General features: G+C 44.1%; 2 protein-coding genes across 14 annotated transcripts in view; one reads left to right on the top strand and one right to left on the bottom strand.

The window, feature by feature from the left end:
• SLC31A2 (solute carrier family 31 member 2) overlaps positions 1 to 15,247 on the bottom strand; it is a 543,264-nt gene that overhangs the window by 126,553 nt on the left and 401,464 nt on the right. The window lies entirely within an intron of this gene.
• The window catches only part of CACNA1B (calcium voltage-gated channel subunit alpha1 B), a 326,691-nt gene that overhangs the window by 203,007 nt on the left and 108,437 nt on the right, over positions 1 to 15,247 (top strand). For all 13 annotated transcript variants that reach the window (XM_079961868.1, XM_079961879.1, XM_079961878.1 and 10 more), the window contains 3 exons: positions 2,001 to 2,118; positions 5,419 to 5,486; positions 13,270 to 13,376. In XM_079961868.1, the coding sequence (XP_079817994.1) occupies positions 2,001 to 2,118; positions 5,419 to 5,486; positions 13,270 to 13,376 (293 nt within the window). The remainder of the gene's footprint in view (positions 1 to 2,000; positions 2,119 to 5,418; positions 5,487 to 13,269; positions 13,377 to 15,247) is intronic.

Below are 15,247 nucleotides of genomic sequence, written 5' to 3'. Positions count from 1 at the left end.
CTGTACAGAAGTCCTTCTATCCAAACTTGGGGTTGGTTGCTTTTTAATTGCCATGTTCAATAAGTTATTATTAAAACAATCAAAAATGGTCCGAACAGAGTGAAAATATCCAATACTCCTTCTACTCGATTCACTCTGGCCTTGACAAGTTTCTCTTTCCCTTGTTCTCAAGACAACCAATTTTCCAGCCGTACCTTGTCAGTTTTGTCAAGGCCACCAAGTAACACTTCCCAAGGAACACGGTCTTTTGTACTTTCCCACTCCCTCCAGCCCGATTGCCTGTTACATGTATACAATTTGAAATAAAATCCAGATTTCAAATTAACATTCAAATTAAACAGATATCTACTTTAAAAAGAAAACAAAAGCAATTTGTCCACACAAAATCACAACTTAATAATCCAGAGGAGCGTAAAAGATTTTCACTGATCTAGTTCTCTAAAAATGTCTTGAAGTAAGATAAAGAGTTACAGACAGTTGAAGATCATTATAATGCCTCTTTTCTGGTAGAGTCAAAATGCCTTTCCTTCCCACAACCAGAGAGAGATTTACCAGGCTTCCAGCTCTAGAAAGGTGGCGTAGGGGTTCTCAGATGTTGTCCAATATCTGGCTCTGTTGATATTCAGCCTCTATAGCCAGTTCCAAACTTTAAAGTTCCAATTTATCTTTTCACACACACACACACACACACACACACACAAAAACACACACTCTAGGAGCAAGCTCAGTCTTCTTTAAACCACTCCAACCAATATGTGCCTTGCAAAGCCCATATATGCTTCCATACCCTCACCCCACAGAGTACTTCATTAGTCTTGTTTCAAGCTTTCTCTGCTGGGCTCGGATTCACCTATGGCTTTAGTCATGCAAGGTCCTCTCCCCAATTCTCCATTATAAATCCAATCAAAGGTAGTAAAGAATGGGTTTCAGTTGCTTTTAATCCATCTTTCCCATCGGCAGACATATATCTAATAGAGTCACATAAAATTAATACCATTCTCACTTGCAAGTTGTTTCCATGCAGCGATAATTACTCAGAAGATGGGGATGGACTTCCTTTTTACTCCTCCGTCTAGCACCGAATACAGCCTAATTAGATCCAATAATTAATCTTCTTTACATTTCCATCAGCCAAAATGTAGTACTTGGAAGATCTCTGCTGCAGGTAGGAGTTTGAGGCTCCACTCCCGTGGAGTTGTGATATTGCCATGTCTGCAGGCTCAATCACAGGCTTTTTAGGGGGCGCACCTCACCTTGGCGCTTCCCCCTGTGTCTCTGCGGGGCTTGAGTCTGTCAGTCGATCAGACTGGCGCTCATTTTCGCCATTCGCAGAAACCTGAAGTCCGCTGGGAGAGCCTTCTTAATGAAGGGGTGGGAAATAACCTTAGTCATTTACTCTAGATCATTTTCATCCCAAGGACAGCATTCGTTCATGGGCAGACTTTTGGGGCCACATGCTAGGGGTGGGCAGGGTCAGAGGCAGTGGATGGAGTAACGGAAATGGCCGAAGGCCACATTGTAGCAATGCAAAAGTCAGAAATAGATGGACACACAGACCTATGTGCACACACCTCCCCATCCAGGCAAACTAGAGGCATTGGTCACATCCACACCATGCATTTAAAACATATTTATACCACTTTGGCAGTTACAGCTTCCAGCAAAGAATCTTGGAAATGGTAGCTTGCCCCTCACAGAGCAACAGTTCCCAGCACCCTTAGCATGCTGCAGCTGCCAGGGTTCTCTGCAGGAAGCCATGTGCTTTAAACGTCTGGTGTGGACGTGGCTATAGTTACAACTGAGCACTTATGGAGAGAGTGGAGTAAGGCCAGTGAAAGGTGTGGCCTGGGAACAGGCCCAAAGACCTGACAGAGGGAGCCAGAGGGCTGAGGTTCCCCAGAACTATTCTAAACAAGCCAAGCTATCTGGAAAAAGGTTTATATTATCTTTCCCAGCCTCCCCTCACACTTTCTTATTTTTTACTCTAATTAACTTTACAGATTCTGACTGGAGAAGACTGGAATGCTGTGATGTACCAGGGGATAGAATCTCAAGGGGGCGTCCACTCAGGAATGTTCTCATCCATCTACTTCATTGTCTTGACACTGTTTGGTAACTGTATCCTTGCCCTGCCAAAATCTGATTTGCTAATGGCATTTTGTGCTGCTCCATTGCTAAAAAATGCATATTCAACCTTAGCAGCCACGTGCTAATGGGCAGCTGGTGGAAACCCATTAGCAGAAATATTGATTTATTATGAAATGTAGTAGTATTTGTGAAGTGTGTTTCTTGGGGGGGGGGGAGAATCCAACTGGTGAAATCCTAAACTTTGGTAGTCCCATTTATGCAGTGCAGGTTTCCTGTGAGCCAGTGTGGTGTAGTGGTTAAGAGCGGTACACTTGTAATCTGGTGAACCGGGTTCATGTCTCTGCTCCTCCACATGCAGCTGCTGGGTGACCTTGGGCTAGCCACACTTCTCTGAAGTCTCTCAGCCCCACTCACCTCACAGAGTGTTGTTGTGGGGGAGGAAGGGAAAGGAGAATGTTAGCCGCTGTGAGACCCCTTTAGGTAGTGATAAAGTGGGATATCAAATCCAAACTCCTCCTGTTGTTGTTATTCTTCCTCCCACCTGAAAAAAGGAATATACATACATTATTTTTTTCAACCTGCATACACACATAACACTAAGTCATGTGTTGTTGGTTTTTAAATGCTGCTTTGTTCATCTCACAGATGAGCAAATAAGCCTAGATATATTTTTCCAGATTGGTGCTTCTATGGCATGGATAGGCAACCAATCGCCTTCTCAATCTGGCCCGCAGATGGTCTGGGAATTCATTCCCCCCCCAAAAAAATAGTCCAGCCCCCCACAAGGTCTGAGGGACAGTAGAGCAGCCCCCTGCTGAAAAAGTTTGCTGACCCCTGTTCTATGGTTTGGGGGGGCATCTTGGGTGAGGCAGTAGCCAAAAGACCATAGCTGAGCAAGGCTATTTGGTTCAGACATAATGCCAAACCATAGCAATAGTTTGTAAAGCAACAACAAGCCACATTTCACATTATGGTTTGTTGACAAAAAGCAAACCTTGGTTATTCTGCTGGGCTGGGATTGGATACTCCAACAAATCACACTTGGACTAAACAAACCATGACTTAGCAGAGAGGGGAGAAATCTTTTTTTAGCCACACTCTCTTCTGGGAAACCTTTGGCATATGTCAGTAGTGGGCATCCATCAGATAAGCAAGAGGCATTATCAGAGCTCAAGGGCACATTCTCACCTGGGTGGGGGATAATCTCAGGGAGGGTGCAAAGCAGGACCAATGATGGATGTGATGTCTGGGTTGTGGAGATTCCCAAGGGCTAGACAGAGAGGTATTGAGGGCCTCATTTGCTCCCTGGGCCTGGGCCTGAGTTTCCTCACCTGGCTTAGTGTTACGTGTGAGCCAGACCATACAGAAGCCACCCCTTCCTTTAAAATGGCAAGAACATTCTGTTGCAATCTTTCACTGTCCGGAGTGACTGTGTGTGACTCCAAGTGCTGTGCTAAGTGCATACTGAATGTTGTGCTTTGTACAACATAGAGGCACCTACAAAGGCATTGCCTTTGGCAACCCTGCCCTTATATACCTGGTAAAAGCAAGATAGGTGAATTCCATAGTGGAGTGGCAGCAGCAGTCAGTAGAGCCGCCCACCCCCCCAACATTCATCCAGGCTTGTCATTTATTTTCTTGAGCAGATGAATTCTAACAGTCAGAACTGGAAAATCTATATAGATGATGGTGCTCAGATCACAAGTGGCTCTGCACAAAGATCTATTCTTCGCATTTAGCTTTTAAATCAGCTTCTCACCAACCTTTATATTCCAGATGCTGTCAGACTACAACCCCCAACCCTTCCCAGCCAACAGAGGGTGGGAACTGTAGGCCAACAGCATCCAGGGACAAAGGCTCTCTATATACAGACTCCCCATGATGGACCATTTGTTGCCCTAAATGTGCTTGTTGCCCCTCTTTTCTTTTCTTTTCTTTTCTTTTCTTTTCTTTTAAAAAAGAAAAATCAAACTCTGACCAACTCTCTCTTTGCAGTCTTTTTGTAGAAGTCGCCTTTGTGCTGAATTGCTTTTTGCCCTAAATTCCAGCTACCTGCCTCAATTTGAATACAGCTGCTAATGCTCAAGACACACTGCTGTCTTTCTCATCGCTTCCCAGCCTTATTAGCTACCAAATGAAAAGTTAATAGAAGCATCTAAAAAGATATGTAAAAGTTAGCTGGCTGAGAGAGGTGGAGGGGGGGGGGACTTCAGCCTATCTGTTCAAAACCAGACTTGACTTGAAATAATTAGGCCGCATCAAGGAAGGTGAAACATCCGTGCAGTACAGTCAGAGCAGGGAGCTGGAGGTGAAAATATGCAAGAGCGCAATGGTGGCAATTTTCTGACTTGATAAATTTCATGCGCAGCTCAAATACTGACTACAAAGCATTTAGAGGACTATTCACAGTGCAGAATTTAGGAATAGTCAAGGGATTTGATCATGGTCTGTTTTAGGGAAAAGGAACCTCAGGCCCAGATGCTAAATCTGCCCTATATGCCTCTCTATCTGACTCCTAGATTCCCCAGCCCTGAATTATGTGATGTTTTGAATTATTTGTATTATTGTAGCCAATACAAACCCAGCACTAGTTTTATGCCACTTGTTGTTCCATAGTCTACTGATAACATTAGATGGTATCCAGTGCCAAACTAGGTCCACTGAAATTAATAAACATACGTAACTTAGGTTCATTAATGTCAGTGTGTCCACTCTGAGTTAAACGTTTCTTGAATACAACCAATTATACTTAAAAGCAAAGGAAGAGCATGCAATGTATCATCTTCATATTTACAATTGATAGTCTTCCTACCCAGGGGACCTTTACTTATAACAATCTATCAAGGGCCATTTAAATATACTTTTATCATTTATTATGATTATAATTAACCAGGTTTTGCGCTGATCAGTTATCCAAGCTCTGAAACAACAGATTGAAGTCTCCCACCATGTAATTGGACATGCTTTAAATAATGTTTTCCAATATTCTTTATGTTATATAACGCAACTGTTCTGATTTATTCAGGTTGATCATATAACCAGATCTGGCTTCAAAATCATTTAATAATTGTCACTTTTTAAAATGTTTTTCAGTGATCACACATTATCAAAATTATGTCACGCACATAGGTCACCTCATGGTGACCTGTTTATTGATCGTTCATCCTGATTTGCTTGCAGGGAAGTTAGACAACTCAGACTGTTAATTGAGTATTCATCCTGCTTTGATTGTGGAGAAGTTAGACAATGTCAGACTGTTTATTGATCATACATCCTGATTTGTGGGGAGATCAGGGTTTTCTTTAAAAAGATCCTTAGCAGCTTAACCAGACACGCTCCTGAATGTCTTCTTGGCCATTGCTGTGGACAACCTTGCCAATGCACAGGAGTTGACCAAGGTGAGTGTAAGAATGCACCAAGGCTCTCAGCAGCTGTTGGAACCACTGGTCCTTTGGTGGAAGAAGCTGGTAGTTTGTCCTTTTTTTCTTTTAAATTGCTGCCTATTACCCCAAATACGATTGAGCTTTGGGCTCCACAGAGCTTCTTTCAGCTTCTTGTACAGATGGGGAAGTTGTGGTCTTCCAAGCATTGCTGAATTCCCATCATCCCTGACCATTGGCCATGCTGGTCACAAGTCCCACATCCTTGTGTATACCCGCTACTGGTTTAAATATAAGAACAGCCCGCTAAATTAGACCAAAGGCCCATCTAGCCCAGCATTTCCCCCCCTCACAGTGGCCAATCAGATGCCTATGGGAATGCTGAAAGGAGGATCTGAGGGCAACAGTGCTTGAGATTCCTACAAATGTGTTTTCAGAGGCATACTACCTCCAGCCGCGGAGGGAAAACATACACATTATTGCTAGTAGTCATTGATAGAGCTTTATCTGCTATGAATTCATCTAATCTTCTAAAGCCATCTAAAGCATCTCATGGGAGAAAATTCCATCATTAGTCTACATCCTGTGTGAAGAAGTATGTCCTTTCGCTTTCATTAGCATAAGAAGAAGCTGCTCGATCAAGTCCGATGGCCCATCTAGCCTAGCATCCTTCTCTTACGGCAGCCAACATAGGTGCCAACTCCCTGGGACCCTGGGTGCCCGAGCACCCACAAAATTCCCCATGAAGGGACCGGGCACTCACAAATTTTGGTGCCAGGGCCATGCATGCCACATGTCACCCATGGCCCCAGGCACCCACGGTTGTGAGGCCAAGCTGGCAATACTGGCAGCTAACCAGATGCATGTGGAAAACTCACAAGCATGATTTAAGCACAAGAGCACTTTCCCCACCTCTGTGGAATCCAACAACTGGAATTCAGAAGCATTTCTGCCTCCAACAGTGGAGGCAGAACATTGCCATCACAGCTAGTACCATCCCTTTGACAGTTTACTCCATTTTACTTAAGTGATTCTCTCCATGTTATATTTGAGCTTGATGGACTCTTCCAGAAATCTAGAGGAATCTAGTGCATGTTTAGGGCTCATTTCCAGTTAACCCAGAAAATTGCAGGAGCAAAGTCACAAAATTTGGAGTGGCATACTGGTGTATCATTCTTTCCTGCTGTTTTTAATGGGTAAGCCATGTGAGAACAGAAGCACACATGTGTGGAAGGGCTGGAGGAATAGTGGTGCTGTACAGTGGAATTATTTGTTGTGTCACACCATGCCCATTCATATGTGGGGCTGGGCGATGTCAGGTTTTCAACATCGCAATCTATCACCAGCTGAGCGAGCCCCATGCCCCATATGTGAGGCATTGAGGCATGCTCAGCTGGGGTGGGGGGTGGGAACAGTTTAAAGAAGCTGAGGGAGGAACAAGCTGTATTGGCCTGGTGCTACATCTTGCTTTTCCTTCTGCTGTTCCCTGGCTTGTTTGAACTGCTCACAGTGTAACAGGATATGCTTCATATAGTTGACACCCTGAGAGCATAAGAAGAGCCTATTCTGATAGGGTATACCAGACAACCTGCCATTTAGTACTTCTGATGGAAATACATTTAATCTAGCTTTGGTGAATAATCAGCAATAGTTAGGTACAGACAGATTCATGAACTATGATGGTAACTGAAAATCATGACAATAGTGGATTCCAGATGCAAACCGACCACAGGTTACATAGGATCTAGAGTGAAGATTGCTGTGTGAAATGTCCCATAACATCTGCCTCAGGGATTTAAGGGCAATATTCTAGCCCAGATGGTGTAAAAAGGATGGTGAAAGACCAGTCAAGGAGGCTTTTTGGGCCATAGTTTTCGACCATGAGCTGATAGACTCCCCATCGGATAGATGTAAAAGTAATCCCTTCCCCAGGGGAATACTGAGATCTTTAGCCAGTATTTCAAGGCAACCCACCACACTTTGGTGGAGAGTGGGCATTCACCTGTTTCCAACAACAAAATTGATTTAGGGACACTCTGGGACCTGATGTAGGGACCGAAGGAACTTAGCTTGGAACCCATCTAACTTAGAAAATAGACCATTGTACCAGACTTTTGAAGCATAAAGGAACTGGGAAACAGATTTCGCATTAAGGACCCTTATGGTTGATGGAAGATAGTGACCTCCCTTTGTGAAAATGAAATGGAGTATAGCAAGTTTGCTCATCTCCGCCTCCTGACAGATAGTCTGCCAGTGGCAATTCCAGGACTTTGTGTGGTGAAACAACAGTCCTAGGTACTGGAAGCCTTTAGTCTGCTCTAGAAGATGGCCACCTAATACCCATTTACAAGGGGAATATTTTTTCTCAAAAACCAAAATTTTGGATTTCTCATAGCTGATGGGTAACCCATTTAAAAAACAGTAATCTGAGAACTTCCTTAGTTGGTATTTCAAAGCAGGTCTGGAACGAGAGACAATGGCCGCATTGTCCGCATATAGCAAAAAAAGGGGTCTTTCCAGTGATGACCATCTGGATCCATTAGACTTTCCTCTAAACCATTTAGGGAAATGCTAAACAATGTGGGGGCCCAAGTAAAGCCCCATCTCACTCCCTTAGCCATCTCAATACAGTCTGAAAGCTGGTCCTGCAATCCACATCTAACCTGCAATTTGCCATCACTGTACAGAATTTAATAAGAAGAGTCATTTATCCTGCAGTAATGGCTGTTATTTGGTCCATGGTTTCGATCTGGGAATAGATTCGGAAGGAGATTTAAAGTCCATAAAGGCCACAATTAGTTCTCCCTGCAGAGGGCTGGTGTATTTCTCTGCTAAGTGGGGCAGCACGACACAGTGATCTGATGTTGAAAGGTTCTCAAGAAAGCTGGCCTGGGCTTCAGATATTATATTATTATCATTTTAAAAAGAGTCAGTTTAATAGAGAGGAATCAAGTGTAGAGCTTTCCCATTATAGAAAGAAGCATGTACTGCTAGTAAGCCAGGTGTCCCCCATTCTATATTTGTGCATCTGGTTCTTCCTGCCTAAGTGCAGAACCTTACATTTGTCCCTATTGAAATTCATCTTGTTAGCTTGCACCCAGCTCTCCGATCTGTTAAGGCCATTTTGAATTCCAATTCTGTCTTCTGCGGCATTAGCTACCCCTTCCAGTTTGGTGTCATCTGCAGATTTGATGAGCATTCCCTCAATTCCTTCATCCAAGTCATTGATAAAGAATGGGCCCATTGAATGGCAATGGGCCCAGGACAGAACCCTGTGCCACCTCACTTGTCACTTTTTTCCAGGATTATGAGGAACCATTAATGAGTACTCTTTGGGTTCAGTCAGTCAACCAGCTACAAATCTACCTAATGATTACCTCATTCAACTCACATTTTACCAGTTTCCTCACAAAAAGTCACTTCTTGGTTTGCATGGAGAAGCCATTTTCAGTGGAGACCAGTTACTGAAGCATGCAGCTGTAGTAAAGCAGCACTGAATGCTGAATTTTTGCGCCCCTTAACAATTTTGTACCCAGGGCAACCGTCTCTGTGCCACCCCCACATGCTACGTCACTGATGCCCAGCATAATGTTTGATGTTTTATCATGTTTTTAATATTCTGTTGTGGCTGGGAAAACCCAGCCAGATGGGAGGGGTAAATAAATAAACAATCATCATCATCATCATCATCATCATCATCATCTCCAGGTAGGGCTGGGAGAGATCCCACTGTCCCAAACCTTGGAAAGCTGTTACCAGTTAGTATAGTAGACAAAACCAAGCTAGAGTGACCTGACTGTATATGTCAGCTTGTTCCTTGAATTTGCTCTTTGTTCATAACCATGAGCACTGGGTTCTTACTTTATATTTTAGATGAAAGGACCATAGGTCAGCGGCTGAGCATCCATGATCAACCCCAAGCATCTTCAAGTAGGGCTGGTTATGTTCCCTGACTGAAATTCTGGCCACTACCAGTCAGTGTAGACAACACTGAGCAAGATTAACCCACTGGCCTGACTCAGAATGACAGCTACCTATACTGCTATGCAGAGAGGCTAATAGCCACCCACAGGCAGAATCTTGAACTATGAGCCTCTGCTGTGTCCTTCTGCCCCTCTTAGCAAACCTTCTTGTATTATAGAACGATTTTATACTGTCTGAAATTAAGCTCCCTTTCCTGCTTTTTATAAAAACTGATGAGATTTTTTTCCTCTTGGGGATTTGTTATTGTCTATTCAAGGAGCTCCAAAAGATTTGTAGGAACACTTTGGCTTGGGGCAAAGAGAGGGTCCTTAAGGCATTGAAAAAAGGAGTTCAGACCACTTCATTTTCAAATTTCCCCTTTGAATTGTTCTGAATCCAATGGCTTGTCCAGAAAGCTGCCTTTTGTTAGTGTTATGGTGGAGGGCAATTAAATATTGATGGCATCAAAAGCACTGATAAATTGCACAGCTTCCTTTGAAATGCTCTCAGTTTAAATCAGACCATGGATCTGGAAATCACTAGGGCTTTTCAAAAGAGTGAAGAGGTGGAGAGGGAAGAGGTGCATCAAAGAGCTTCAATTATGTGGTGTACTTAGGAGAATGCAAGGGGTTTTATAGCTGAGTAAATATGATTACATGTAACACATGCAAATTAAGAACGTTAGAAGAGCCTGCTGGATCAGGCCAATGGCCCATCTAGTCCAGCACCCATTTCTTGCAGTGGTCAACCAGATTTCGCTTGTGCGAAACCTGCAGGTAGAACCTGAGCACGACATCATTCTTCCCTCTCCCAGGTTCCAGCACCTGGTATTCAAAAGCATTGCTGCTTCTGACAGTGGAGGCAGAGCATAGCCATCATCCCTAATAGCCACCAACAGCCCTCTTCTCCATGAATTTGCCCAATCTTCTTCTAAAGCCAAAAGGGCAATGTAACCTGGCCTCTGCAAAACTCTTTGTTAACTGCCCCCTCCATCATCTTCCATTCATGTCTTCCATTCATGCGTTGACAAGCCTCTGGTCTCCCAGTAGGAATGAACAGATCTGTCAATTTCATTTTCGGTCAGTTTCTTAATTTTTGCAGCCTTAAGGATGGTTTGCCTCATATCCTCATTAGTTTGCATTAAGAAAGAGAGAGAGAGAGAAGTCCTCATAAAAATTCATCAGCATTTTAATGCATGTTTCCCTTAATATGCACAACATTGCACGCAACTTCCCCGAATGGAATACAATGCATGTTATTATTTGTATTGATATATACTTTTTCGTGCACGCTTTCATGTATCTTTTATAAAAATTCTGAGTATGTGGAGAACTGCATCATAACATTCAGAGAAGTGTGCCTCTTGAAAGATGGCTACCTTTCAGTTTGCTTATTAGGCAAAAGTGCATTAAATTCAAAACCCTCATCCCTACCCTCCAGGTGTTGCCAAACTATAGCTCCCATCATCCTTGGCCATGCTGGCTGGGGCTGATGGGAGTTGGAGTCCAGTAATGAGAGCAGTAATGAGTCCATCCAGCTCAGTACTGTTGACACTGACTGGCAGCAGCTATCCAGGGTTTCAGACAAGGGATATTCTCAGCCCTACCTGGAGTTGCCAGGGATTGAACACAGGACCTGCTGAATGAAGTGGATGCTTTACCAGTGAACTATAGCCCTTCCCCAAGACATCAAGGGTACTTTATGACAGTCCATTTTGAATATCTGTACCAGACCATTGCCAAACAAGTCACTGATACACCGTATTTTTTCGTGTATAAGACGACCCCTATTTTTTTTGAGCCCCAAATTAAGAAATCAACATTTTAAACATCAAACAGAACAACTTTGATAGTTTATTAAATATTCAAAGCTCTGGCACTGGCACAGCAACCCCGACCGGCACCTGGGGTGGCAGGATGTGTGTGTACACCCAAAGTTGTTGAGTTTTTTTTGAGAGATAGCTCAGGAGGTACAGTGGCTCCGGCACTTCTGGCACCTTCTTCAAGGCAGCCATGGGCAGGTAAGTAGTGTTTTGTTTTGTTTTTTGCCCCTGAGCATTCACCATCCATGTATAAGACAACCCCCAATTTTTGACCAAAAAAAAAAAGTTAGCAAAAAACATCTTATACACGGAAGAATATGGTATGTACTGAAAGTTGTGAAATAATTGACTGTGTGCAATAATTTAATGGTCTATCTTTCACTTAGTCTGGCTTGAATTACTTCCTTACCAACCACAGCAAGGGATCAGCTTGTTATGTGCCCACTAGCCCATTCGTGAAAGGGAATAGCAGTGTTTGGTAGTCTAAAGGCAAAGCAGCCCTTCCACCGCTCTGATCTGAGTGTTTTCCTCTCTGAAAAGGGAAGAGCTGAACTTAGTGTTGATGCGATTGACAATGCCAAATATATCAGCAGATCACTGAAGAAAGCTGCCTCATACTGAGTCGTAGGATCATAGAGTTGGAAGGCACCCCAAGGGTCATCTAGTCTGACCCCATGCAATGCAGGAATCTCAGCTAAAGCACCTATGACAGGTGACCAATCCAAACACAGCTTAAAAACCTCCAAGGAAGGAGAGTTTCCAACCTCCAGAGAGATATTGTTCTTCTGTCGAACAGCTCTTACTGTCAGGAAGTTCTTCCTGATGCTTAGCCAGAATTTTTTTTCTTGTAACAACAACAACAACAATTTATTTATACCCCACCCATCTGGCTGGGTTTCCCCAGCCACTCTGGGTGGCTTCCAGCAAAGTATTAAAATACAGTAGTCTGTTAAACATTAAAAGCTTCCCTAAACAGGGCTGCCTTCAGATGTCTTTTAAAAGTCTGGTAGTTGTTCTTCTCTTTAACATCTGAAGGGAGGGTGTTCCACAGGGCAGGTGCCACTACCGAGAAGGCCCTCCACCTGGTTCCCCATAACATCACTTCTCACAGTGAGGAAACTGCCAGAAGGCCCTTGGCGCTAGACCTCAGTGCCCGGGCAGAATGATGGGGGTGGAGACTTGAATCCACAGGTCTAGGTCAGTACTATCTGCACTGACTGGCAGTGGCTCTCCAGGATTTCAAGTAGGAGTCTTTCCCTGCCCTCCCAGAAGATGCCAAGGATTGAACTTAGGACTTTTTACATGCAAAGCAGATGCACTACCACTGTGTTACAACCCATCCCCAAAAGGACACAGGAAGCTGCCTTGTACTGAGTCAGACCACTGGTTCATCTAGCGCAAGATTACCAACACAGACTGGCAGCAGCTCAACTGTGTTCCAGGCAAAAGGGCTCCCCAAACCTACCTGGAGATGCTAGGAATTGAACCAGGGACCTTTTGCATTCAAAGCAGCACAGAGCCATGGCCCTTCCCCAAAAGGATACAGAAAGCTCCCTTATACTGAGTCAGACAATTGGTCCAATTAGTTCAGTATTTTCTTCAGTATTCTCTTGAGAGCAGACTCTTAGGTGGGAGTCCCTCCCTCCCTCCCTCCCTGCCCCCTGCCCTACCAGGAGATGCTGGGGATTGAATCTGCAGGCTTTTGCATGCATAGGAGATGATCTACCACTGAATGGCAGTCCTTCCTCAGAAGTATTTCATCATCATTATTTTTAGTTAGATTCCTCTTTTCCATTAACTTTGGTTTCATTGCATCTGTAGTCATCTCAAAAGGCAGGAGGTGAATTTATGGGTGCATATATTTACATTGATTTCTGCAACAGGGTTGTGAGATATGTCACTTAATTCCATGTATAGATTGGGGAGGGAGATGGGATAGTCCTAGACACACCCACTCAGAAACATGTCCTGTCAAGAATAATGCATTCCTGCCTGTGCCATTGTCTTCCAAAACAGGACGAAGAGGAGATGGAAGAGGCCACCAATCAGAAACTTGCCCTGCAGAAGGCCAAGGAAGTAGCTGATGTTAGTCCCCTGTCAGCCGCTAACATTTCCATAGCAGCGTAAGGGTTTCTTTTTCTTATTATTTTGGAAATGTCATGCCCATTTTATTTCTTCTTTGTGTCCCCTGGTTGCCATTCACGTCTTATTTGTTCTGGTCCAGAAAGAGTCCATGCCCACCCCCTTCCACAAACAGGCCCCCCTATAGCATCTTGTGGACGAGCCATATAAGCCCTAGAACGATGAAGGACAAGTTTTCTTTTTTCAGCCTGAGAGTTGCATTTCCTTCTTGGCACATGCTAGTCGTAGGTGGGGGCGGAAGCAAAAGCAGACAGTGCAACAAATGTGAATGTTACCTTCAGACAGAAGGCTAGTTTCTACACACAGAGGCACCATCTGGGGAGGTGAACTCGCCCAAATGTTAAGGAGGGGCTGGTCCCCTCAAAATTCTGCTCCAGCCTTTTGCTTTTCTTGTAACTTGAAACCATTGGTTTGAGTCCTACCCTCCGGAGCAAGAAAAAACAAGCTTGCTCCATCTTCCATATGACAGCCCCTGAGATATTGGAAGATGGCTACCCTATCTCCTCTCAGTCTCCTCTTTTCCAGGCTAACCATACCCAGCTCCTTCCACCGTTCCTCATAAGGCTTGGTTTCCAGACCCTTGATCATCGTGGTAACCCTCTACACACATTCCAGTTTGTCAATATCAACTGATGTCAGGGATTAAAATCCTTGCAGAAGCACTGTTTGAAGCAGCTCACATGGTTCCTTTAAGTGGACAAGTGGGTGGGTGGTGGCAACAGGGAAAGGTGGGGGGAGAGGATTCTCCCACACCCACCCTACTGCTGCTGCTGCTTCTATTGCCACCCAGTTGCTTGCTTAAAGGGGAAGTGTGAGTTGCTTCAAATAGTGCTGTTGCAAAGTTCTTTAAAGCAGCCCCAGCACTCCTGCTTCAGCCGCTGGAAAAAGGTGAGCTGCTTCAAAGTGCACTTTTGCAAAAGGCTTTAACACTTTGCCAGTCTCCTTTTAAACCTCTAAGAGCAGGGGATTAAAGGGGGATTGCGAAGAGAGTTACAAATCCATGGGAGGGATTTTGACCAACCTGTCAATGATATGTTGTTGTACTCATGATAAGGATCTGCCCCATCAAGTAAAAAAAGTTTTCCCACCTCTGCATTATCAGATGCTGAGGAAACATTCCACATCCAGGCAAAAACACACAAGACAGGTGCAAAGTAGGGCCAGTGAAGCATGTGGCCTGAGACATGAGTGTAGCTTGGGAGAGTCCTGAGGGCCAAGATAGAGAGGCTTGGAGGGCCACATTTGGCCTATGGGCCTAAGGCTCCCCACCCCTGCCCTAGAATAAACAAAACCTCTGAAAATAATACTGGTGACTCTTAGAGATTTATATCACAGGGAACCACCCATTGACTTCTTGTGCATTTGAAATATCTTTCCTGTCCATGTTGTTTTTATTTTATTTTGTTTTATTTTATTTTATTGCAACTTTTTTTTTGCTATCTTTCATCCATAACAAGATGCCTCCCTTTAGTCAGCACTAACTGAACCTCACTGCATATTACAGCATGATTGGGAGGGCTTCACCCAACAATTTTATTGCTGGGCAAGTTGACATGAAGAAAGATGCTCCTCCTGGCTAAGTGGTCCCAAGTTAGTTGGGGTTTTAAAGGGGAAAACCAAAACCTTAATCCTGGCTTGGTGGTATATTGGCAACCAGTGCACCTGCTTTTGGGAGTGGTGTAACATGAGGACAGTAGGACTCAGTGCTCTGGCTTGACTGGTGGAGCCCCTGGACCACCCTTAAAAGCAGTCCCACAGAGAGTGCATTGCAGTAGTCCAGCCTTGAGGTTACCGATGCATGAATCACAGCAGCAAGGCTGTCCCAGTCCAGGAATTATCCATATTTAGCATA

Source organism: Podarcis cretensis (genome assembly GCF_951804945.1).
Source record: "Podarcis cretensis genome assembly, chromosome: Z".
NCBI classification, from domain to species: Eukaryota; Metazoa; Chordata; class Lepidosauria; order Squamata; family Lacertidae; genus Podarcis; species Podarcis cretensis.
Note: the sequence above shows the minus strand (reverse complement) of the source record. Positions and strands in the feature narration are given on the sequence as shown.